At 43.9% G+C, this 27245-nt stretch overlaps 1 protein-coding gene across 2 annotated transcripts in view; it reads right to left on the bottom strand.

The window, feature by feature from the left end:
- Positions 1 to 421: 421 nt before the first annotated feature.
- Positions 422 to 27245, bottom strand: part of NDUFAF6 (NADH:ubiquinone oxidoreductase complex assembly factor 6) — a 212614-nt gene continuing 185790 nt past the window's right edge. The window contains exons 9-10 of one of the 2 annotated variants that reach the window (XM_058444508.1): positions 25792 to 25909; positions 422 to 1321 (exon numbers count right to left, since the gene is read on the bottom strand). In XM_058444508.1, coding sequence (XP_058300491.1) covers positions 25826 to 25909 — 84 coding nt within the window. In that variant the 3' untranslated portion in view covers positions 422 to 1321; positions 25792 to 25825. Of the gene's footprint in view, positions 1322 to 25381; positions 25910 to 27245 lie in introns of those variants that run through there. The other variant, XM_032760077.2, reaches the window with a different exon arrangement.

Below are 27245 nucleotides of genomic sequence, written 5' to 3'. Positions count from 1 at the left end.
TCATTCTGTGCCTTACATATGTCCTTGATGACTTCCTTGGTACCTTTAAAAACTCAATAATCTGTACTTACATTAACATTTTTAAAAAACACTTTTTAATAATAGCTTTATTCAGATACAATTATCATAAGATAAAATTCACCTTTTCAGAGTAACACTTTTTTTTTATTATACTTTAAGTTCTAGGATACAAGTGCAGAACATGCAGGTTTGTTACATAGGTATACACATGCCATAGTGGTTTGCTGCCCCATCAACCCATCATCTACATTAGGTATTTCTCCTAATGCTATCCCTTCCCTGTCCTCCTACCCCCTGACAGGCCCCCGTGTGTGATGTTCCCCTCCCTGTGTCCATGTGTTCTCATTGTTCAACTCCCACTTATTAGTGAAAACATGCGTTGTTTGGTTTTCTGTTCTTGTGTTAGTTTGCTGAGAATTATGGTTTCCAGCTTCATCCATGTCCCTGCAAAGGACATCAACTCATCCTTTTTATGGCTGTATAGTATTCCATGGTGCAGCCACATTTGCTTTATACAGTCTATCATTGGTGGGCATTTGGGTTGGTTCCAAGTCTTTGCTATTGTGAACGGTGCTGCAAAAAACATATGCATGCATGTGTCTTTATAGTAGAATGATTTATTATCCTTTGGGTATATACCCAGTAATGGGTTGCTGGGTCAAATGGTATTTCTAGTTCTAGATCCTTGAGGAATCACCACACTGTCTTCCACAATGTTTGAACTAATTTATACTCCCACCAACAGTGTAAAAGTGTTCCTACTTCTCCACTTCCTCTCCAGCATCTGTTGTTTCCTGACTTTTTAATGATGGCCATTTTAACTGGCGTAAGATGGTATCTCATTGTGGTTTTGATTTGCATTTCTCTAATGACCAGTGTTGATGAACTTTTTTCATGTTTGTTGGCCACATAAATGTCTTTTTTTGAGAAGTGTCTGTTCATATCCTTTGTCCACTTTTTGATGGGGTTGTTTGTTTTTTTTCTTGTAAATTTGTTTAAGCTCCTTGTAGATTCTGGATATTAGCCCTTTGTCAGATGGATAGATTGCAAAAATTTTCTCCCATTCTGTAGGTTGCCTGTTCACTCTGATGATAGTTTCTTTTGCTGTGCAGAAGCTCTTTAGTTTAATTAGATCCCATTTGTCAATTTGGGCTTTTGTTGCCATTGCTTTTGGTGTTTTAGACATGAAGTCTTTGCCCATGCCTATGTCCCGAATGGTATTGCCGAGGTTTTTCTTCCAGGGTTTTTATGGTTTTTAGTTCTTACGTTTCAGTCTTTAATCCATCTTGAGTTAATTTTTCTATAAGGTGTAAGGAAGGGGCCCAGTTTCAGTTTTCTGCATATGGCTAGCCAGTTTTCCCAACACCATTTATTAAATAGGAATCCTTTCCCCATTTCTTGTTTTTGTCAGGTTTGTCAAAGATCAGATGGTTGTAGATGTGCGGTATTATTTCTGAGGCCCCTATCTGTTCCATACACTTTTTTTTTTTTTTTTTTTTTTGAGACGGAGTCTCGCTCTGTCGCCCAGGCTGGAGTGCAGTGGCATGATCTCGGCTCACTGCAAGCTCCGCATCCCATGTTCACACCATTCTCCTGCCTCAGCCTCCCGGGTAGCTGGGACTACAGGTGCCTGCCACCATGCCCGGCTAATTTTTTGTATTTTTAGTAGAGATGGGGTTTCACTGTGTTAGCCAGGATAGTCTTGATCTCCTGACCTCATGATCCGCCCACCTCGGCCTCCCAAAGTGCTGGGATTACAGGCGTGAGCCACCGCGCCCGGTCCACACACATATTTTTAAAGACAACTTTCTGGTTCCTATGATTAAGATGGTTGCCCCTAGGCCAGGCAAGGTGGCTCATGCCTGTAATCCCCGCACTTCAGGAGATCAAGGCAGGAAGATCACTTGAGCGCAGCAGTTCAAGACCAGCCTGGGCAACATGGCAAAACTCCATCTCTACAAAAAATACAAAAATTGGCCAGGTGTGGTGGCTCACGCCTGTAATCCCAGCAATTTGGGGGGCCAAGGCAGGCGGATCATGCAATCAGGAGTTCGAGACCAGCCTGGCCAACATGGTGAAACCCCATTTCTAGTAAAAATACAAAAAATTAGCTGAACGTGGTGGTGCATGTCTGTAATCCCAGGTACGCAGAAGGCCGAGGCAGGAGAACTGCTTGAACCCAGGAGGCGGAGGTTGCAGTGAGCCAAGATCATGCCACTGCATTCCAGCCTGGGCAATACAGCCAGACTCCATCTCAAAAACAAAACAAAACAAAACAAAAATTAGCTGGGTGTGGTGGCACACACCTGTAATCCCAGCTACTTGGGATGCTGAGATGGGAGGATCGCTGGAATCCAGAAGGTTGAGGCTGCAGTGAGCCATGATTGTACCACTGCACTCCAGCCTGGGCAACAGTGTGAGACCCTGTCTCAAAAAAAAAAAATGCCCCTAAATTCAGGGTCACTTTTTAGAAGAGGAGTATTTTGTGATAGAGCAACAGTGTGCTATACCTCAGCTAGACATCTGCTTAGAGGCATGGCCAGCTGTCTTGGTCAGGCTCCCTTTGTTGACGGAAACAAAGACTCATTTATTCCTTAGAAAAAGGCCATTTATGATAAAGATCTTTGTGAACAGAAGCTAGGAAGCCATCTGGAACTGAGGCTACTTTTCCTTTCTCTTGGGCTACGTGATCTCTCTCTCTCTCCCTCTCTCTCTCTGTGTGTGTGTGTGTGTGTTTCTCATAGCATCATTGCTTCTCTGCATGCTTCTGTTACACTCAAAAATTTGACTTGCTCTTACCCTCCATGGCCCCAATTCTAATCTTCTCTCTTTCTGGGCATCCTTTTGTTTCCTGATCCTGTCACTAACAACTTTATTCGCTCAGAGAGAAACTCTGGCTGCCGCAGCTCATCTTTCCCAGCCAGGCCACATGATCAGTGCTGACTAGCCAATGTAGTGCTGCTCGAGGGTCAGGTGCCCAGCGTGGAACAATCTACCTTGCTGTGAGGGGGCTGCAGTCACATAACAAAAGAAACATAGAGGAAAGGGTGAAGAGAGCCCAATGGCAACTGCACACACAATGGAGTGTGTTACAATGGGATGAGGAAGCCGAAGATTAGGAAGCATGACTCTTTTAGAATGGGCGGTTATAATGGCCTTTGCTCCAGAGGGGACACTATATCTTCCAAGGCTGTTCACTACATAAATATCCTTAGATGAGGCTGAGAAAGACAGTCCAGGACAAAAGGAAAGTCAGTACCTTTGTGTTTAAGAGCAATTGTAAGATGCCTACTTTCATTTTATTCTTTTAAGTCATAGAAATAGGCCAGCCTTTGCCTGGGCCCTTGTAGGCTCTACTTGGTAAGCATCGACCAGACGTACCTAAAAGAGTACGGAAGGATGTCCACCTGGTTGAACCAAGCCATCCAGAATGGTAGGGAAGGCACCAACCATAGGGACCTAGCATAGGGAGTTACAAATGTAAATGCGTACAGGGGCCAGGCAAGTAGGTGTATGAGCGAGGTGACTAAATATAAGAACTGAGAGTAGTGGGGATTGCAGAAGACAGGAGAGGCCATGCTCTATTTGAAACCAGCAGCCAATACTCAGTTCCAACTGATTATTTCCACAGAAGAATGAGGATCCCAAGTTGTTTGACCTCTTTTTTCCCAAAAGAGCTAGGAAATGTGAATTTTTATGTGCTATATCACCCACCCTTTAAATACTGGTAATGAATTAGAATTTAAAATACAGGTGCAGTGGCTCACAGCTTAATCCCAGTACTTTGGGAGGTGGAGGCAGGAGGATTGCTTGAGGTCAGGAGTTTGAGACCAGCCTGGGCAACATAGTGAGACCTTGTCTCTATCACATTAAAAAATAAAAATAAAAATAAAAATAAAATAATGTAAGTGGCCAAGAGAAAACCCAAAGAAGCAGTGGTTGGAACTGATGGAGCAGCCTTATAAAGGAAGAAGCAGGCTCTGATAAACACCTGATCTCCCCCAAGTGGGTAGTTAAAGCCCTGGTTGATCACAGTCTTAATGGTAAGCCCAATCAATTAAGAGAACAAAAAGCTAGGGATTGTGGAGAGAACTCTGCTAGAATCGCAATCCTGTCCTCTTGCCCTACTCCAACTTCTTCTCCAAGAAAGAAAGAATAGCTTATTTTATTGGGAGTTCAGACAAAAGAACCATGCATGCCCGGACTGGCTCACTCCTATCCTTCTCTTTGAGATTTGCCTATCTCCAAAGAAAGTCGCTGGATATCTATGCCATATGTTTTATGGCAGCCAATCTACATGGCAAGAGGGGCAGGAGGTCGGGGAACAGGGTCCTGTGGGCTGTTTAACACTACCAGAGACCATGATACAGGGTCAGCCCCTGAATGTTATTCAATATGAACTTTTCTCAGTAATAAAGCTGACATTTTATTCGCCATCCTACTGATTTTTGAGTCAATTTCTCAATTGTTTCTAAATTTGGTTAACAAAATGTGTGGCATTTATTTATCCATTCCAACTCAAACAGGCATTATTATTATTTCCACTTTACAGGTGAGAAAACAGTCACTGGTTGATGAAGCTGTATCTGGCCCCATGCTCTGTTCCTAACAACCACCGGTACAGTAGATTGTTGCCTGCCTATCAGCCATTTCTCCCTTTTCTGGTATCAACAGTTTGATTTTCCTTGGAATTTCCTCTGTACATTTGATAGGGGTAAGGTTGACTCACTCCCACCTAAGGGCTGACCAATCAGAGCCACAAAACCACCTGAACACTGTGATTGGCTCAGCAACAAACATGTGACACAAGCTTGGCAAAACAGAGTCAAACTTAATCTGGCCTAATGCTGGGGGACAAAAGTGCCCTCTTTGCATTGGGGTCACTGAAATGAAGGGCTAAAAGCCTGGAGTTGCCACCCACCATCTTGTCATCATAAGGTACATGACTGTAGAACCTGTAGAGGAAAAAAGGAATGCAAATGTGGTGTGTGGCGGTCAGTTTATTGCCTCTCAGCTCCATATTTACCCTCCATTGTTTGTTGAGCAAAAATCTAGCTGGGCCCTGAAGTAGTTCTCTTTTACTATTTGTCATGTTATTAAACTTATTCAGTAGAGGGTGCTGAAGAGACACTGCAGAAGACATATGGTTTGCTTCCTGGTTCCAGCGTGTTCACTGGGAGCATGGGCTGCTTCTCCAGTGTCCAGCTCTTGCAACACTGACAGCTCCTCTGGCACCTGGCTCCTTCAGTACCAGCAGCTTACCAGGACGCCTCCCTCAGGTACCTTCAGTGAAATACTTTCCCATGAATTGCTTTCCTGAGCAACCTAGAAGACGAATTTCCAGCAAGCTCCAGGGAATAGATTTCTAGCAAGTTCCACTGACACTACATGACAGCAACTTCTCTGTCAATCAATGAGACACAGCCATGTGCTCTTTGACAAGTTCTGGGTCTCAACCCAGGGGGTCAGGAGTGGGGGGCCAGGAGTAGCAGATTCTTCCTTAGGTGCTCTATCTCAGCCCTAGGAGAAGTAGTACTCCTTAAATCTGCTATTCCTGCATTCTTTCAAATTCTCTTTATTTCTTGCTAGCCAATCCATTGTTATCCCAGCCCCCTGTTAATAGTTAATAATTCTTTAGATTGGCTGGGTGTGGTGGCTCCTGCCTGTAATTTCAGCACTTTGGGGGGCCAAGGCAGGTGGATCACCTGAGGTCAGGAGTTCGAGACCAGCCTGGCCAACATGGTGAAACCCCAACTCTAGTACAAATACAAAATTAGCTGATTTGGTGGTGAGCACTGTAATCCCAACGACTCGGGAAGCTGAAGCAGGAGAATCACTTGAACCCGGGAGGTGGAGGTTGCAGTGAGCCGAGATCGTGCCATTGCAGTCCAGCCTGGGCAATAAGAGTGAGACTCCATTTCAAAAAGAAAAAAGTAAAATACTTTTTTAGATTACACTTTTCCTAATGTTCAAATGATCACGTGGCTGCTCTCTCTTGATGGAACTGTGAATGACATAGATGGCAGGTGACACCAGGCCCTGATGGCACTGGCTGAGCCTAGATCCAGCTGGGTCAGAAGCTGCCTCTTCCTCTGGACTTTTCAGTTACAGAAGCCAATTTTTTTTTTCTTTACTTGAGTCATTTTGAGTTAGGTTTTCTGCCTCTGTTAAATTGAAGAATCTTGATTACAGAAGCCACAAAAGGGGAATGAACAATTAAGACAACAAGAAATGTTTACCCAGGAAGAGTCATCTTCTGAGGGGATGATATGAAAACTAGGCATGTGCCCATCACATGAAAGCAGAATTTCAATGTTAGGGTGCACTTGAATTATATGACTGTAATATAATTTGTCATATGATGACCAAATTAGGGCCAAGGGGTGGAAGTTACAGAGACAGTTCATCATGACAGCATGAGGAAGAGCCTTCCAGCAATTCAGTGTTCAATAATGGAATGAACTGCCCTGCCCAGCTGTGAGCGCCCTGTCTCTGGAAGTTGGGAGACAAGGAGTACCCACCACTGTCAGGTATGTTGTGGAAGAGGTGATTGCATTGGGTGAGAATTGCAACCAAGTAACCGATAAAGTTCCTTCCAAATCTAAGATTCTACTATTATGCTTGCAGAAATTCCTTAGCCTAAATCCCATTAGATGGTCCCAGCTAAGAGCAAACCAGACAAGGGCAACATTGTGCATTATGTGACTCACTTGGGAACTGAGGGTGCTGCCAGATGTTATCATCAGATGCAAAGAAAATGGACCAAGTCACCAGATAGGGGTGTTTAAATAAAGCCTTCTTTGCCCTGTTAAGAACACAATGTATTGCAGGCAATTACTATAAATAAAATCATTCTGAAAATAAGCACATTAAACACCTGGTTTTAATCTGACTCAAGCATATTTACCTAACTCAGATTGCATAAACAAATAGGTAAATTAAAAGTGCTCTGAGATTGGCTTAACCCAAGAAATGGAACATTAAGCTGGGAGGCAGCCAACACTGATTCTATTCCCGCTTTTTACGGTGACCTTGGGGCGAGGTGGGTCGGGAGGGAAGAGAGCAAAATAACTTGGTTTTGCTGAGCTTTGGTTTGTCCAACTGAAAGAACAAACAAAGTAATAGGCACACCTACTTTACAGAGTATGTAAAAGTTAAACAGGAAATGTCTACAAAAATAGAAAACAATGTATTAGTTTATGGACACAATGGATATTTTGAGTCAGAATCTTCATGCAAAGGTTTCTGGGTATAAATCATACTGGAAGCTGCGTCATTTAGCCAATACTTCCCAACCCCTTCTGAACTAATATAACTTCTAAAGATGTCCAATCCAAAACTAAGCTAGCTCTGGCATACAGGATAAATTGGTTTAACATAAACAAACATAGAAAGTGAAACTAAGACCTACAGTAAATCAGTAACGCAGTATATTCAAAGGCATAATATATCCAGGAAGCAGAGGCAACTTTGCCTCTGACATGGAGTGGCCCTCTAGACCAAACATTTCAGATCATTTCCTTTTCATTATCAATAATTTTTTCCTCCTCTTTAAGAAGAAAAAAATCCAGCCATACCTCCACCAGTTTTTGTGGAGCAGAACCTGCTTTCAAGTTAAATTATTCACTTTGTCTTCTATGTACTGTTGTTCTATTTATTTATTTATTTATTTTGCATGCAGACCGCGTCCTGAGGAGGAAATAATTTTTAAAACCTAATTCTCCTGGGCATCCTCGTTTCAGGAACGTTTGTGATTGCTCGTTTATTCCTTACACAACATAAACTAAGGCAGGAATTGATTAAGAGGGGAGAAAGGTAGGGAGAGCCCTGGACTGAGTCCCCACTTGGTTTAAATCAATTTCTAGATGAGATAGGCTAATCCATGTTCAACTCACTCCAAGCCTCAAGTATGATTTAAGCATCATTATCTGTAGCCCAGACCAACACTAAAGAGCCTAGACACATCTGCGCATGTTCTCCCAAAGCCTGGGGCAATGAAAAGGCATCAGAGAAAACATTTAGAAGCTAAACTTCCACTAATGAAGGATTATTTTATAGGCACTTGCAGACGCCATATTAAAGGAAACAATTTAGTGATGAGACAACAGTAGTGGGGTAGTTAGGAATGAGGAGAGCTGAACTTCAAGATGGCTTCGTGCCCCCACCAAGCCCTGGTAAGATGAAGGCTGAAGCTCCATAACTGGGAGTGAGGAGAAAGAAAAAGTAGAACATCCAAGAAGAATCTGGTCTCCAGAAGCCACTGCTAGGGGAGCTCTCCTCTCTGCTAGGGACAGGGGAAACACTAGGAATCCTTTGTTTATTCTTTTTCTTTCTTTTTTTTTTTTTAATTTTTGAGATAGGCTCTTGCTATGTTGCCCAGGTTGATCTTAAACTCCTGGGCTCAAAGGACTCTCCTGCCTCAGCCTCTTTAGTAGCTGGGATTATACCATGCCTGGTATAAGAACTCTTTACACTCAACCTCTTACATGAACTATCAGCAGTTTTGGCCAGATGACAGAAGTGGGTGCAGGCAGAGAATATGGAGGAAGGCACAGATGAGAGTGGCCATTTCTTTTCTTTTCTTTTTTTCTTTTCTTTTCTTTTCCAGCTGGAAGCCTGAGAGAATTGGTGGTCTCTGGTGGTTGCCCAGAAGAAAGAATATACTCTGAAAGAGAAGCCAGCTTTTTTTTTGTTTTGTTTTGTTTTTTGAGACGGGATCTTGCTCTGTCACCCAGGCTAGAGTGCAGTGGGGCAATCACAGCTCACTGCAGCCTCAACATCCTGGGATCAAGCAATTTTCCCACCTTAGCCTCCAGATTAGCTGGGACTACAGGCACCTGCCACCACACCCAGCTAATCTTTTATTTGTAGTAGAGATGGGGTTTCAACATGTTGGCCAGTCTGGTCTCAAACTCCTGACCTCAGGTGATCTGCCTGCCTTGGCCTCCCAAAGTGCTGGGATTACAGGCGTGAGCCACCACACCCAGCCTAGAAGCCAGTTTTTTGGGTTTTTTTTTTGGTTTTTTTTTTTGAGACAGAGTCTCACTCTGTCGCCCAGGATGGAATGCAGTGGGGCGATCTTGGCGCGCTGCAATCTCCACCTCCCGGGTTCAAGCAATTCTTCTGCCTCAGCCTGCCGGGTAGCTGGGATTATAGTTGCGTGCCACCATGCCCAGCTAATTTTGTATTTTAACATGGTGATATGATCTACTTTGAATTAGATCCAGTACTTTTGCAAAATGTTCATAGAGTTTTTAATAAGACTTAGTTTTTTTGTTTGTTTCTTTGTTTGAGACGAAGTTTCACTCTTGTCGCCCAGGCTGGAGTGCAGTGGTGCGATCTCGGCTCACTGCAACCTCTGCCTCCCAGGTTAAAGCGATTCTCCTGCCTCAGCCTCCTGACTAGCTGGGAGGGATTACAGGTGTGTGTCACCACGCCCGGCTAATTTTTGTATTTTTAGTAGAGACGGGGTTTCACCATGTTGGTCAGGCTGGTCTTGAACTCCTGACCTTGTGATCTGCCCGCCTTGGCCTCCTAAAGTGCTGGGATTAGAGGCATAAGCCACTGCGCGCGGCCAAGACATACATTTTTGGTAGAGACGAGGTTTCACTATGTTGGCCAGTCTGGTCATGAACCCCTGACCTCAGGTGATGCACCCACCTCGGCCTCCCAAGGTGCTGGGATTACAGGCGTGAGCCACCAGCCCGGCCAGAAGCTAGTTTTTAAAGAAAATGGATCACTCCAGATTGGGGTATCCATTGCTTTAAACATCTTTCCCCCAGTTAGGAACACACCAGATGTAGCAGTAGAGATTCATTTTGCTTACTCTGTTAAGAAAATTCACTTTTGGAAAGCAGAAGGGACTCCAGATGAAAACATCAACACCAAGACATGAGCTGCTCTCAACAGAAACCTGTTACAAATAGGGAGCTGTAGAAAATAAGGAAACTCCTCTCACTTTTCTTACTGTTGCGTAGCAACCCCAGACAAAGGGGTCCAGAACCAACCACAAATCTCTGTCAAACTGCTGCATGATACCTTCTGCTCCAGTAGGCCTAGAGGTCTCCCACTAGCCACAGATGAGGAATTTGCAAGGTATCCAATAGTCATCAGATCCTAAGCTTGCCAGTGCCTTTGCATTTTAGAAGTTAGGTCGTTTGGGAGCATACCAACTTCTAAATGCTTAATTTTCAACGGAAGAGCCAACAATATAGGCAGAAGATGGATGCTGTAACTATATTTTATTTTATTTTATTTATTTTGAGATGGAGTTTCACTCTTGTTGCCCAGGCTAGAGTGCAATGGCGTGATCTCAGCTCACTGCAACCTCCACTTCCCCAGTTCAAGCGATTCTCCTGACTCAGCCTCCTGGGTAGCTGAGATTACAGGCACATGCCACCACACCCGACTAATTTTCTGTATTTTTAGTACAGACAGGGTTTCACCACGCTGGCCAGGCTGGTCTCGAACTCCTGACCTCAGATGATCCACCTGCCTCGGCCTCCCAAAGTCCTGGGATTACAGGCATGAGCCACCGCGCCCGGCCAACAGTATTTTAATGTATACTATTCTGCATCTATTGTCGAACATTTAGGTTGTTTCCAATTATCTGCTTTTACCAATTAGGCTGTTACCAATAAGGGATGTACTTTTGCTACGTGAAACTGAGATGTCTTAATTTATTCTTTTGTTATTCATTCTTAGTCTCATTTCATTTGTTGTCAAGGAATGAAGCCGATACCATTCTCCATTTGGAAATTTGAGGCCAGGGGCATCATATATTTTGGTAATTTCCCATGGACACTTGAAAAGATGGGACGTTCTCTCTAAGTTCATAGTGTACATTTCCAACCAGAGATAAAAATGTACAGATGAGTCTGCTCATTGGCCCGGGGGCCCAGAGAGTGTGCTTCTCTCCTTAACTCCCTGTGAGGCCGCATTAGGTAGGATCCCACCAGCACTGCTGCTGATGAGCTGCTAGAGGTCCCTGCCTAGCCCCTGGAGGTCTCCTCTCGCTGAAATTGTACAACATCTCTGCCTCCACTTTGGCAATTACAAGGAAAATGGCAAACACAGAACCAACCCCTTCCTGCTGTGTTTCTTGTGAGAAATTCGCAAAAATCAGACTTGCACGTTCTTGCCCCGTAGAAACTCAGGTAATGAACCTGGTATGGCAGTTTTGAAAAAAGTCAGTGTGGACTAAGGGCTGAGAGAATATGATACAGGTGAAAACATGGGATACGATCTGCTTTGAATCAGATCCAATACTTTTGGCAAGATGTTCATAGTTGTTAATAAGACATACATACTGCAAGTATTGTCAGAATGAATTCAGTCCCCTCTACTTACTACTTGTGCGGCTTTGCGGTGCAATTTTTACATCCATAAAATGAGAAGAATGATACTAACCTCATGAGGTCACAGGGAGTGCTCAATAATATTAATTCTCTCTTTCATCAGCTATTGTTTCTTGCTGTATTAACTAAGGACTCCTTTTCATCCCCCCATTCATTTTTGTCACTTAGATTGTTTATAAAACCCGAAGGTGCTTTCAGATCTGGCCCTGTAGCGTTCTGGCCAGTGACTTGCCCCAGGCATTGAGGCGATGTTGCAGGGAGGCAGAGAAACAGAACTTCTCTGCCTGACCTCCCCAAAAGGCCAATAATTTTGTTGAAGTCCTGTCTGCAGTGCCTCTTGCCCAGCAGTCTCCACCCTCCTGGCTGTCGCTAAGTCTCTGCTCAGCCAGTGCTCTCTCACTCCAACTTTCCATACCCACTGCCCCTAAACTTTCACACCCTTCTAAATAAAGGGAACCCTTGCATCCTGATTTGACTCCTTGTCAGCAATTAAACTATTTGTAAATTGGGCCAGGTATCAAAGACCCCTTAACAATGATTGCTAAAACCTGCTACACTTAAAACAAATGACGTATAAACTTAAAAACTGAAGGAGCTAGGCTTTAGAAGTTGTTACGATAATAAATGGAATACTCATTTTAAACTTCAAAAACAGCTAAATCAGCCGGGCACGGTGGCTCACGCCTGTAATCTCAGTATTTTGGGAGGCCGAGACAGGCGGATCGCTTGAGGCCAGGAGTTCGAGACCAGCCTGGCCAACATTGCAAAACCCCGTCTCTACTAAAAATACAAACATTAGCCAAGCATGGTGGCTTGGCTCAGGCCATGAACTAAAGAATGAAGTAAACACAATCATACAACAACTCACATTATCATACTTCAGTCACAGGTGCAGGCGTGCTAGGTAAATGGCCTAGGAATGTGAAATTCTAGAGTTAGAGGGAGGAAAACCCTGATTTGATACAGAGAACCCACTTCCTGTGCACAGAGGCAGCTGTGGGGTTCTCCCCACAACCCGTGATTTGGGAAAGGGGCCACACCGAATAGAACCAGACATAATCTGAAATAGTTAATAAGGAGCACCCACTTTAAGGTGTCTTTTAAGAAAAGACACCTGCTGAGGTGGAGGGTCCTGTAAACTGTCCCTCCCATCTCTTGCTGGGATGCCAGAAATGTGGGAAGTCATTTGGAGGTGGGGCTTGGAAGGACCTGGGGTAGAGGACCTGCAGGGCAGCAGATATTTACCCAAACAGTAGGAAAGTACAGTAAAATCCATAATAGTGAGGTAAGCGGAGTCTAATATGAAAACACAACACATGAGCCCCACTGTTGTGACATTAACTAAAAATCATATTTTTCAACCTCTCTGGGATTTCCCAAAAGGCACGTAAGATAAAGTTAGTCTGTGCCCACTGACTCCACAATGAACTGAGCAAGTGCAAATGACCACTGGGCAGTGAACTAGTGACCTCACCTCACGCCCGAGATAGGAATTTGGGTCCATTTGGTAGAGGGGTACCCACTGCCAATTGTGGCATATCCTAGTCTGTGTTACAGAGGGTTTCACTGGGTTTGAGGCAGTGAGTGGCTGATACCACCATACCAGAAACTTCCTGGAGAATTACTGCTTCCATCCACTCTGTAAAGCTCTGAGGTTGTGGAAAGGAAATTCTATTTATGACATGTGAAAAGTAAGAATATTCACGTCCTCTCCCTTTTATATATATACATGCATATATTTATATACATAAATATACAAATATATATATACAGTTTACACTATGTATATATATTTCTTCTATATACAGTGATACTGGATGGGAATTTCAAAGAAATCTTCAGAAATGTGATTTGGAGGCTGAGTGCAGTGGCTCACGCCTGTAATCCCAGCACTATAGGAGGCGGAGGCAGAAGTTCATGAGTTCATGCAGGCATGAGTTCATGAGTTCAAGACCAGCCTGGGCAACATGGTGAAACCCCATCTCCACAAAAGTACAAACATTAGCTGGACGAGGTGGTGTGTGCCTGTAGTCCCAGCTACTCAAGAGGCTGAGGTAGGAGGATGGCTTGAGCCTGGGAGGCAGAGGTTGCAGTGGGCGGAGATCGCACCACTGCACTACAGCCTGGGCGACAGAGCCAGACCTTGTCTCAAAAAAAAAGAAAAACAAGGCTGGGCGCGGTAGTTCATGCCTGTAATTCCACCACTTTGGGAAGCTGAGACCGGTGAATCATTTGAGGTCAGGAGTTCAAGACCAGCCTGGCCAACATGGTGAAACCCTGTCTCTACTAAAAAAAATACAAAAATTAGCCAGGCAGTAGTGGTGCACCTGTAATCCCAGCTACTCAGGAGGCTGAGGTAGGAGAATCACTTGAGCCCCGGAGGCAGAGGTCGCAGTGAGCCGAGATGGCGCCACTGCACTCCAGTCTGGGTGACAAAGTGAGACGCTCTCTCAAAAATAAAATAAAATAAAATAAAAAGAAGAAAGCAAAAAGAAACACACACACACACACACACACCCCAAAAAAAATCCCAAAAAAGTGAGTTGGCTGAAATTAACCTAAAATTGACTTCTGAAGCCAAAGCCTGAGATCACTATATGAGAATACAGGGTCTAATCTCCAGTGTACATGTCAAAAAGGGGAATGGGCTGCAGCATCTAGAGAGGAGACCCTCCTGTAGACCCATCCTGTTGTTTTACAAAGTGTGGGAAACCACTGTTGGGGTAGGTGTGTTTTGGGTGGAGAAGAAAAGGCAGGGTGGAAGAGAGCAGAATCCAGCCAGGCAACCCCCAATGGAAGAATATTCAACTCTAGCTCAACGTGGGGAAGGTAATGACTTTGATCCTTCCAGTTACCTTTTCTAGAGGGAATATGGAAAGAATCCAGAGTGGACAAGGGCAGCCTCACATTAGGACCCCATCCAGTGGGCACACCTGTCACTTTCCAGCGCACCAGGACTCCAGGGGCCCAGGATGGGCATAGCTGTGGCAGAGGTGAGAGGCAGCCTGTAGGAGGCTTTGAGCCCAGGTGGCCACCTGGGACACTATGGTCCTTATAGCCATGAGGTTTGCAGGCAGTGCCTCAAGCATCACAGCAGCTGCAGTGCAGGCACCTGACTGTGGACGACCTCGGGGGGTGGCAAGCAGCTGGCCCAAGGTGCCAGGGCCAGCGTGGCATGTGCAGGGTCAGCTAGTCTTCAGCGCTGCCAAGGAGAGTTTATGAGCTGCCTCTCCTCTGCTACCAGGAAACAGCCTGATGGGGCGGGTAGGGACTGAAGTTTCCACAATTAGCTGGAGGAAGAGGAGCTCTTGAGAAACAGTGGTAATTTTGCTGTAATTGTACGTGTGCCACTCCCCGGCCCTGAAGGGCATGAGCAAGAAAGACTGAAAGTTGTGAAATGTACCAGGGAAGACACTGCGGTTCTGTGGTGACAGTGGAAATGAAGGTCTCAAAAGCTGGGTGATGGCTCAGCTGGACCCAGCATGTTAGCAACCCCGTGTTTGAGCAGAAGGAAATGAAAAATAAAGTAGAAGGACAAGGGAAGGAAATTAGGATCTCTTTTCATGCAGGCACCGAATGGTGAGAAATATCGTTAAATGTTTTAAAGTAAAAGTGCTTTTGGAAAGGAGGAAGCCAAAGAAAGGTTTTATACTGCAAATAGAGTTGGCTGTATGGAAGTTTAAATGAAAGGCATGAAAGGCGTGGATGCAGGAAACAGGTAGAGAAATGAACCAGCAGCCAGAAAAATGCAAAAGAACAATTGCTGCAGCCACATGATGAGATGGAAAAAAAGTCCGAGGAAACTTTGAGGTAAATAATAGGGGGAACTTCAGTCATGACAAAACAGAGCCTCTTACTCCAAGAAAGGAAAAAGTACAAAGAATCACAGATATGGGTATAAAAAAAAATCCTTGGGGATGCCTGTTAATGTATAAGAAGCAGTCAGTGGGTGGGGAGGGAAAACCATTGCAGGAAAGACAAAACGGAAGATGCAAGTATGAAAAGTTGTATTTGCAGAACTTTCTGGACCTTTCCTATGTTGGCTACTCTTTAAGAACAAGAGCGCCTGGGTGTGTGTATCCATCACTTTCAGCTTTCTATATTTTTGAAATTTTTACAATAAATATGCACCATGCAGAATTTAAAAAAAAAGAAAAAGAAAAAGAAAAGTTGTATTTGGTCCCAGGTAACTCCCACAAACTGCTAATGGTGCACCCAGTGGACAGCTTGCCCCTCCCTCAGATGACACTGCCCATCACCCCTGCAGGGACTCTAGGATGTGTTGACCTGATCACACAGGGAGAAGGCACTCAAGAGACAAGAGGCGGGCGCGGTGGCTCACGCCTGTAATCCCAGCACTTTGGGGGGCGGAGGCGGGCGGATCACGAAGTCAGGAGATCGAGACCATCCTGGCTAACACGGTGAAACCCGGTTTCTACTAAAAATACACAAAAAATTAGCCGGGCTTTGTGGCGGGCGCCTGTGGTCCCAGCTACTCAGGAGACTGAGGCAGGAGAATGGCGAGAACCCGGGAGGCGGAGCTTGCAGTGAGCCAAGATCGCGCCACTGCACTCCAGCCTGGGCGACAGAGGAAACTCCGTCTCAAAAAAAAAAAAAAAAAAAAGAAAGAAAGAAAAAAGAGAAAGACAAGAGGAAGGAGGGAAGTGCCTTTTGTCAGGTTTGCCTTCCCACTGAGGGATTCTGAGGAGGGTTTAAGGGAAGGAGGCCATTTCGGACAGTTTGCTATTTCTGAGAACAGGATCAGGAGAAGCAGGGATTAACTAGGGACTGGGTGCTGCCATGGGGCTAAGCAATATATCCACAGTAACAAACGAAAATAGCAAAGCGCATCTGGGGTGCCATTGGTACAAATCAGTAATCACTCAAAGATAGGACTGTGGCGTGTTACAGTGTTGAGGGGAACACTGTTTTCTGTTTATTTTGTAGTTGGCATTATCTATCGCTATCCTTACAGCCCGATTAAAGGTAGGGCTGCTTTTTTTCTTTCTCAGTTTTGAGCTGATTTTTATTCTTTCAGTCCTGGTCAGGTTTTTCTCTTTCAGTCCCCTGTTTTGGCCATGGGTAGACAGGACGTTATTCTGGATTTTCACCATAACCCAGGCTGGTCTAGAGGCAGTTATGAGAACATAGCCTATAGATGCAAGGAAGCTTGTCGCTCCTCCTGTTGCTGGGTAAGCTGTGGATCACGTGACAGGACAATGGCTTTGCGTTAGCGTTTGGGACTCTGGAGGTCACATATTTAAACACTGCAACACGAATACTAGGAGAATAGATCATGATCAGAGTTTATAGTTCATTTCTAAACCAAGACTCAAGTTTACTGAAATTAATGAAGCCCCATCCCTAACCCGCAGAACCTGCAGAACCAGATATGTGGGTATTATGTAAATCATCTCATCTGATTTTCATGTTTATGTCTTGAACCTTTTTAGAAATGTTGAAGAGTCTAGCGAGGTCTGTGGAAATGCAAGCAAAGCATTCTTTTAAGGTGGCATAGTTTTTTAAATATCTCTTAATTTTTTTTTTTTTTTTTTTTTAGAAACGAGGTCTCACCATATTGCCCAGGCTGGAGTGCAGTGGCTATTCACAGGCACGAGCACAGCACACTACAGTCTCAAGCCTCCCGAGTAGCTAGGACTACAGGCAAGTGCCAACGTGCCTGGCAAAGTGGCATATGTTTCACCTTAAGAGGCCTTTTCAGGTATCTAGAAGGGTTCTGTTCCTAACCACCGCCTGTCCAATTTTATGCGTCTCCTGGCTGAGGTTTTCTATGACCATGGTGACATTGACAAGCTCTCTTGCTATTATTGAACCATAGTACGTAGGATTTTCTCATTCTTTAAGCCTTTTGTAAAGTGTAGAATGAAGAGGCTTGGGAGGAGGAGAAGACAGCCCACAATTCCTCTTCAGTAGTTAAAGTTTTTGAACTTAGATCAAGGTCTAACCTTTCTCATCTGGAATCACATTATCTAAAGACTTCTTTTTCCAAGAAGGGAACTTTATGGGACAAACCGACCCTGGATCCTGTCAGGGCCTATCCTTGAAGCAGGCATTGATTACCAAGATAACAAATTCCTGTCCCATATGCAGGTAATAGCCAATGGGCTTTCACGCTCCAAAGCCAATAGCCATTAATGAGGGCCATCAGTCTTTGGCCAAAATACTAAGGAGTTGGCAAGTGGTATTATAATGTCTTACACCTTTATTGAGTGTGATTCAGGCCAACGATGTTTTTAGTATAGAGATCATCAGGTAGATCTAAACCAAAATTACTTGGATCTTACTCTGTCTATATGCTATGCCTTTTTTAAATAAGGGCTATAAAAGTAAGGCAGCCTCTAACCATTCCCCGGTTCTTTCTCAAATTCTATTTCTGAGAAAGTTTGGTTACAAAAGCTAAATCCTACAACAGGTACCCGAGTGTTGTTTGGGTACAGACAGGAACCTCCCTGTCTAGGTAGGACACATAAGAAGTTTTAGATTTCTAGCCATCTTATTTAGCATTTGCCATCTAAAGAAGTCTCTCCACGTTTGAGTCCAATTACCTAGGAAGCCAACTGAATTGACACCAAGCCATGGAATTGGTACCCAAGGATGCTGAATAGCACCTATTGGAAAGTGACGCCAATGTGTTTTAGCCAAATCACAAGTTAACTCTAGCCAGGTGTTGGACTCAAACCAAGGAGAGACTAAGGATGTAAAAACAATATGAAGAGTAAGGTATGGACTTTCTTTGAATCCTAACTTAAGCAAAGCACTAATTTTTAAAAAATATGATGAGGCAATTGGGAAGATTTAAACACAGATGACGTTTTCTAATATTAAAAAATTATTTATTTTTTAAAAGATGTGGTAGCAGTTTTTTAAAGTCTTTATCTTTTAGAGATATGTACTGAAATATATATAAAGAAATAATAGGGTGTCCAAATTTTGATTCAAAATAACTAGGGGACTTTAAAAATTCATTAAATGGAAAATTTTTGCATTCACAATAGAAAAAAAAATCCTAGGAATACTACCAAAAGGAATGAGAAACTTCTATGTGAAAAGCAACAAAACTTGGGTTTACTAATGTTCTTAGATAAATAATGAAATAATAAATATAGGAAGAATGAATTTTTCATACCAGATTGATTTATCAAACTTACACAATTCCCATTAAATATCCCAGTGAGTTTTTCTAAAATGCGACGCTTTTTTTTCAGATTTTATCTACAACAGGAGTTCTTAAACTAAGATGCATGGATAAAAGTCAAGGGTTCTGTGATCTTGGATGGGAAAACATTATACTTGTCTTTTTACTAGACTCTAACTGAAATGTAGCATTTTCTTTACTTATGAATGTAGGTAACAAAACATGGTCATATTAGCAGTCCCTGGGACTTTATTCCCATTAGAAATCACAGATATTTTCATATTACATTATGGTTGTTACAGTTATTTAGAAATATCACCTATGATCATTGCTACTTTGAGACTGTGGTAGTAGGGATGACACCTGCTGCTAGAACTTGTAAGTAATGCATTAATAAAGAAGTACATATTTACTGCATCATAAGGTTTTAAATATTTTGATGGCTATTTTTAAATTAAATTGGCTTTCTTTTTAATCCGGTTTATTTTATCCATTTAAAGTCATTATCTGAGAAAGAGTTCAAAGATTTTAATAAAGGGAACCATAGCACAGTAAAGCTTAAGAACTGCTGTTCTAGATGAGTAGGCATGTGAAAAGTGCTAAAATTAACATTCAAGAATAATGTGAAAAAGTCTTAGGAAGTATTAAACACATTTAAAGAGCTCAAGAATTAAACAGATGTGGTCCTAATACAAAAATAACTAGCTGGATAACTTGTAATGATAGCTAGACTGATAAATGCTACAGAATAGCATTCACAGCTGATCAGGTACAAATAAGAATGTAATGGATGATAGTGGAGAAAGGAAGAATTATCTACTACATGAAGCTGGGAAAATAGGCTGGCTGTTAGGGATCAAAAAAATTTTAGCATCACCTTACACAATTTACCAAAATTAATTCCATTTAGATTGAAAAGTTAAATGTAAAAACAAAGACAGACAAAACCCTGAAAGAATTCTAAGGAATATGGGTCAAGTGCAGTGGCTCACACCTGTAATCCCAGCACTTTGGGAGGCTGAGACAGGAGGACTGCTAGAGGCCAGGAGCTCGCAACCAGCCTGGGCAATACAGCCAGACTCTGTCTCCACAAAAAAACAAACAAACAAAAAGAATGCTAAGGAACACATGAACATATGAAAGATCCCCCCCCCACCCCCACCACAGGAGAGAGATTATTTCATAAAACAGGAAATCCAAACTATTTTCATAAATTCTAGGTATCTGTTTGGAAATCATACAGTGTATTAAGTACCTTTGAGTGATTCTGAACAGAAGGAAATGATTCTGACAGTATGAGAATACAGCTGGGCACGAGGGCCTCTCTATTTACTCCTCATACTCTCCCATCCCAACAGTAGCAGCACAGCACCCACCCCATTTCCTACCACCGCTACACTATTAGTTTTTCTTTCTTTTTTTTTTTTTTTTTTTAATGAGATGGGGTCTCGTCATGTTGCCCAGGCTGGACTCAGACTCCTGGGCTCAAGTGATCCTCCTGCCTCGGCCTCCCAAAGTGCTGGGATTACAGGCATGAGCCACCGCACCCAGCCTAATTCTTTTCTGGTTTCCACCATACACCTCTTATTCCTCTTACTTCAGTTATTTCCACTAGCTTCAGCTCTGTTTCTCTCTTTTTCAGATTTTAACAATAGGAGGTTTTTTTGTTTGTTTGTTTTGTTTTGTTTTGTTTTGTTTTTTGAGGCGGAGTCTCGCTGTCACCCAGGCTGGAGTGCAGTGGCGCGATCTCGGCTCACTGCAAGCTCCGCCTCCCGAGTTCACGCCATTCTCCCCCCTCAGCCTCCCATAGCTGGGATTACAGGTGCCTGCCACCATGCCCGGCTACTTTTATTTTTGGATTTTTTAGTAGAGACGGGGTTTCACCATGTTAGCCAGGATGGTCTTGATCTCCTGACCTCATGATCCACCCGCCTCGGCCTCCCAAAGTGCTGGGATTACAGGCGTGAGCCACCACACCCAGCCCAACAGGAGTTCTTAAACTAAGATGCAAGGATAAAATTCAGGGGTTCTGTGATCTTGGATGGGAAAACATTATGCTTTTCTTTTTACTAGACTCTAACTGAAATGTAGCATTTTCATTTCTCTCTTCCCTTGATTAATTTCTTTGTATTTGTGCTCTTGAGTATTATCAGAGTCCGTGGGTCATTAAATGTTTTCCTCTACCATCATCCTTCATCATCAAGGCCACCAATCAGCGTATGAGGATAGCCACGTAAGTGACAAAGAAGGTGGGCTGGGACCTAGATCTTTAGAATGAGGAATGCAAGACTAGCTGGGTGAGGTGGCTCAGGCCTGTAATCCCAGTACTTTGGGAGGCAGAGGTGGGCAGATCACCTGAGATCAGGAGTTATGGACCGGCCTGGCCAACATGGCGAAACTCCATCTCTACTAAGACTACAAAAATTAGTTGGGCATGGTAGTGCACTGTAGTCCCAACGGCTCCAGAGGCTGAGAGGCTGAGGCAGGAGAACTGCTTGAACTTGGGAGGCAGAGGTTATAGTGAGCTGAGATCGCACCACTGCACTCCAGCCTGGGCGACAGAGAAAGACTCCACCTCAAAAAAAAAAAAAAAAAAAAAAAAAAAGATGCAGGACTCAGGACTCCATGTAAACTCCCAAAGGACAGAACCTGTGCCCACTTTTGTTCACTCTTTTGTTCCCAGAGCCTAAGACAGTGCAGCCATCAACATGCAGGTTCAGTATTTGTGGAAAGGATGCATGAAGAAGCTGGAAGATCAGCACTCTGTCCTTGAGTACGAGGCTAGGTGGGCTAACATGGGGTGAGAGCACAGTGGGTGAACTGAGACATATTGGCCCAAGGGTCCAGCATCAAATCCTGGGATAGCACAGCTTGGCCCAAAGCTAAGGCTCTGGTTGCTGTGCTCAAACAGCTTGCTCCAAGAAAAGAAAATAAGTCATTTGGCCAGGCACAGTGGCTCATGACTGTAATCTCAGCACTTTGGGAGACCAAAGTGGGAAGATTGCTTGAGCCCAGGAGTTTGAGACCAGCGGGCAACATGATGAAACCCCATCACTACAAAAAATACACTATAAAAATACACTACAAAAAAATACAAAATTTAGCCAGGCGTGGTGGTGGGCACCTACTCAGAAAGCTGAGGTGGGAGGATCAAGTGAGCCTGGGAGACGGAGGTTGCAATGGGCCGAGATCGCAGCACTGTACTCCAGCCTGGGCAACAAAGCAAGACCTTGTCTCAAAAAAAAAAAAAAGTCTAAAAAAATTAAAATGAAGTTATTTCTTCTTCCTTCAAGAATCAGTTTTTATTTCCCTCTATTAAGAGTTTGGTCCTATAGTTTAATTGTTGTCAGTAAATTTCCTCCTTCTCTCATCCAGTTTTCTCACTGAATCTTCTTTAGTTCAATGGTTTTCGACCTTTCATATTTAGAGACTTAGTGATTCCAGAAACCTTTGAATGGAATGTCATGGGTACTGAAACTAAAAGAAAACCAAAATCATGGAGCTCTCTGATCAAAGCAACCTCGCTTATCTCAGTGATTTACTTAAAAATAAAGACCTGCTATTCTTGGGGATTTAAAAGTAGATTTAGTCCAATAAGATATCCTTAATTTTTTTTTATGTATTGCAAATTTTACAAACTATTTTATTTTAAAAAGAATTTATTGCCCCAAACTGGAAGCAATCAAGATGTCCTTCAATAGGGCCAGGTACAGTGGCTCACGGTGGCTCCCAGCACTTTGGGAGGCTGAGGTGGGCGGATCACTTGAGGTTGGGAGTTTGAGACCAGCCTGACCAACATGGAGAAACCCCGTCTCTACTAAAAATACAAAAATTAGCCAGCCGTGGTGGCACGTGCCTGTAATTCCAGATGCTTGGGAGGCTGAGACAGAATTTCTTGAACCGAGGAGGTGGAGGTTGCAGTGAGCCAAGATCACGCCACTGCAGTCCAGCCTGGTGGATAGAGTGAGACTCCCTCTCAAAAAAAAAAAAAGGTGTCCTTCAATAGGTGACTAGACAAACTGTGGTGCATCCATACAATGGATGCCTGCGTGCATTATTCATCAGTAAAAAAGAATGGGCTATCAAGCCACACAAAAACATGGACAAATCTGAACTGCACACTGCAAAGTGAAAGAAGCCAGGTTGAGAAGCCTGCAAACTGTATGATTCCATTTATATGACATTCGAAATGATGCAAAACTAAAGAAACAGTAAGCAGATCAGTGATTGCCAGAGGTTCTGGGGAAGAGGGGAAGGCTTGAATAGGTGGAGTACAGGGGATCTCTCTCTCTCTCTCTCTATATATATATATATATATATTTTTTTTTTTTTTTTTTTAACAGAGACAGGGTATCACTATGTCACCCAGGCTGGAATGCAGTGGCACAATCATAGCTCCCTGCAGCCTCAAACTCCTGGGCTCAAGCAATCCTCCCCACTGAGCCTCCAGAGTAGCTGGGACTACAGGTGTGTGTGATCATGCCAGGCTAATTTTCTTTTCCTTTTTATAGAGACAGGGTCTCGTTGTGTTGCCCAGGCTGATCTTGAACTTCTGGGCTCAAGCGATCCTCCTGCCCTGGCCTCACAAAGTGCTGGGATCACAAGCATGAGCCACTGCGCCCAGCCTGGGATTTTTTAAAGGCAGTGAAACTATTCTGTATGATTCTGTGGTGGTGGGTACATGACATTATGCATTTGCCAAAACCATAGAAGTTCTCCACACCAAGAACCCACACCAAGTTCTCCACACTCAATGCATGCAAGCATATCAGCTGCAGAGCCATGCCTCAGGGGACCGACCCCAGCCAGAACCCTCTGAAGCTCTCTCCACTCCAGTGGCCCCATGATGCCTGTGGCCTCCATCTCTACCTTTGATTCTCTCCATGGGCTCCTTTGTCCCAGGCTCACTGTTTAGCTTCTTCTCTGCCTCCTGGGTCTGCTTTATGAGTGGCCTCATATCTGTGGTCCCGTGGCTGCTGCTCACTGCCTTTCTTCCACGGCTCTCAGCTTCTTTTCCTGCTGCTGGCTCCATCTACCAAGGCAGATGTGATTGACTTGGCTGGTCCCTCTCCATGAGCTCCATCTCGGGGGGCCAGCCATGCACCTGAGACTGGCTTGCCTTTGGCTCATGTAGAAGCAGGATGATGAGATCCACAGCAAGCCCACCCGTGCCTAAGAGCTTGCTTCTGATCACCCTTGCACCCTTGGAGGGACAGGCACTTCTCATGACCTTTACAACCCAGAATAACATCCCCCTGGGAAATGTCCTAACACTACTCCTCATCTCCCACAATTGAGAGTTCTGTGCTTCTCCTATCATGGTAGAGTAGTGCCCTCTTGTCCAAGGTTTTGCTTTCTGCAGTGTCAGTTACCCATGGTCAACTGCATCTGAAAGTACTAAATGGAAAATCACAGACATAAAGACTTTGTAAGTTTTAAATTGCATGCTGTTCTGAGTTCTGAAATCTCCTGCCATTCACTCTGTCCTACCTGGGACATAAATCATCCTTTCATCCAGCATCTCCACGTTGTAGACATTCCTATCCCTTAGTCACTTAGTTAGTGACTTAGTCATCTCAGTTACCGGATAGAAAAAACATAGTATATACAGGGTTTGGAACTATCCAAGGTTTCGGGCATCCATTGGAAGTCTTGGAACATATTCCCCATGGAGAAGGGGGAATGACTGTGCTTACAAGGCTGTGTTGTTCTTGCTTCTTTTCTTATTTGTCTCCCTCCCCAGACTGTAAGCCCCTTGTATTCATTTACTAAGGCTACCATAAAAAAATGCCACAGGCTGGGTGGTCTAAACAGAAATTTATTCCTCACAGTTGTGGAAGGTAGAAGTCCAAGATCAAGGTGTCCCCAGGGTTGATTTTTTCGAAGGCCTCCCTCCTTGGCTTGTAGACGGCCATCTTCACCGGGTGTCTTCACATGTGTGCACGTCTGTGGCTTCATCTCCTCTTCTTATGACATCAGTCATAGTGGATTAGGGCCCACTCATATGATTTCACCTTAATCACTTCTTTAAAGGCCCTGTCTCCAAATACAGTCACACTGTGAGGTACTGAGGGTTAGGACCTCAACAAAGGCAAAAACCAGGTGCTTTGAATTTTTTTTTTTTTTTTTTTTTTTTTGAGACGGAGTTTTGCTCTTGTTGCCCAGGCTGGAGTGCAATGGCATGATCTCAGCTCACCACAACCTCTGCCTCCCGGGTTCAAGTAATTCTCCTGCCTCAGCCTCCCAAGTAGCTGGGATTAGAGGCATGGGCCATCACACATGGCTAATTTTGTATTTTTAGTAGAGACGGGGTTTCTCCATGTTGGTCAGTCTGGTCTCGAACTCCTGACCTCAGGTGATCTGCCTGCCTCAGCCTCCCAAAGTGCTGGGATTACAGGCATGAGCCACCGTGCCTGGCCTATGAGTCATTTTATACTCAGCACTCAGGGCCATATCTGGCACACAGTGAGCACTCAATTTTTTAAAAGGAAGAAAAAGAAAGACGAAGAGAAAGAACACAGGCAGGAGGGACAGTTCAGGGCAGCTTACACCAAGTGTGGAAAAGGAGTGAGTAGGACTCGTGTAAAGGAAATACAGAGACTGGCATGACCAGGGCAAAGTGTTCATTCTGGAGTGGGAAATGATGTTGATGGCTAAGGTCAGGCTCAATTCTTAAAGCCCTGAGTGCCTGGGTGAGGTGTTTGGAATTTACCCTGTGAGTACCACGGCTGTCCTGAGAGGTCAGGAGCAGAGGAGAAACTTGAGGTAAATTGTATGAGTAATTGTACGTGAATCTAGCATTGGAGAGCTTCTGCCTAGCGATACACAATTTTTATTAATAATTCCAGAAAATTGTGAATTGTGTGAGGAAGGAGGGAACTGCCTCTTTCTGGTCAAAGGTTGATTTTTCTAATGATGTCTCATTAAGTAAAAAGACCACTGAGACCTCATGTAAAAATTGAGCCCTTTTATGATATAACCAGGGCAATTTCTAGGAGAGGTGAGTCACCACTCTTGTTTAGAGATTTCAAAGCCCCAGAGTCCACCCCACCAGCCTTCTGAGAGACTCCAGCAAAGTGGCTCTCCTTTCCTGATTTTGATTTTGTGTAGTTGCCCAGTCACACTAACATCGGCCTATGTTTGTCAAAGATTCTCCTCTGGTAATTCAAAATAGCTCAAGGAGAAGTGTGTGCGTGCTGGAGTGAAGCAACATTGGCCTAGAGCTAGTTAAGCAAAAAGGTTTCCAAGCTCAAGTACCTGGAGAAGTGGGCATGCCTAGAACCAGAGTCCTTCAAATCTCTCTCCCAGTTGGCTTCACTTTCCCAGGCTGGCTGGCTGTGCAAGACACGCCCTGAGTGTCTGCATCCTTAATTTCCTGCAGAGAGGAAAGAGGACCCTTACTCACCAAGCCAACTAGAAAATTCTAGGGAAACATCCCCATGCCCCGAGAGATGCTTATGGTTTGCCTGGGGAGGATAAAATCCCAACTCCAAAAAGGGAGTGCTAATCTAGGCTGACAAAATAATAAATGTCTGTTTGGGGGCATCAGAGAAATATTGTTTTCATTCCAAGCATTTTGAGACTGTATATTTGGCCCTGGTGACCGGACAGACTGAATTTTCCTGTATGGTCCTAATTTTATTTAATGTACTTTTTTCTTAATAAAGATGATTTTAAGTGTATAACTAAAAATGACTTATTATTGTATGCCTTTGTAAATTTCATCTGAATGAATGAATTCACATATCTGAAAGTCATTTGCCACTTCTTGTGTCCACGGTTTAGGAACCTGGTGTATCGCTCCATTTTAGAGCACGCTAGAAAAATCAGCAGGAATCTCTGGACTGTTCTGTCATTTGAGCTCTTTCATTTGTCTGTTGACCCACATGAATGGGATCCTTGTGACCCTGGGTTCTGCTTGTCAACTGTCCAAGTCTGGGCCGTTGTTGACCTACCAACAATCAGTGAGGGATGTGTTTGCTTACCAATTGAGAAATAATGTTTTTCACGTTAGACTCTATTTGAGGGGTGGGGTTGCTGGCTGCCTGATAATCATTCCTGCTTTCTTTGAATGAAATTTTTGAGGTTGTAAAAGAAGGAATTTGAAGTTTGCAAAGCCTAATCATAACATGACGCCCTTGATCTAAGGGCTCTCCAATGGGCAGTGGCAGGTGGGATCGCTGGAAGGAGGACTCTAAGGACAGGAAACCAGCGAGGAAGTAAATGTAACAGAGAAAATCCACATCTGGCATTAGACAATAGCAATGAGAGTGGAGAGGAAGAGATGAGCCCAAGAAACAGTGAACAAGGAATCCATAAAACTTGGTGACTAAGTGGAGGGACAGAGAAAAGGGGAGGGAGAAGTCAAAATGGCTAGATGGCTTCTAGTCTGTGACAGAGGCAGAGGAAATGCTCTGCTATTCATAGAAATGAGGAAGTTAGGAGGTAGTGCATAAGGCTGTACAGTTTTAGACATAGGACATTGGAGGAGATGGAAAGTCATCTTCAGGTGGTTAGAAACCCAGGGCCACTTTTGGTTAGTGTTCAGGAAGGGAAATGCAGAGAGGTGGAAATCTCAGCCACAGGTCAAACACTTCCCTGGCCCCAGATTAAAGACCAATCCAATTAAGCATGAGAGCACAGGAGCCACACAAGTCGCACAAGCCAGTAATGAAAAGGACTCCCAGGTGATCTTAAGTCACATAATTAAC

Source organism: Hylobates moloch, unplaced genomic scaffold (genome assembly GCF_009828535.3).
Source record: "Hylobates moloch isolate HMO894 unplaced genomic scaffold, HMol_V3 SCAFFOLD_9, whole genome shotgun sequence".
NCBI lineage: Eukaryota > Metazoa > Chordata > Mammalia > Primates > Hylobatidae > Hylobates > Hylobates moloch.
This window is presented reverse-complemented; position numbering and strand designations above follow the sequence as displayed.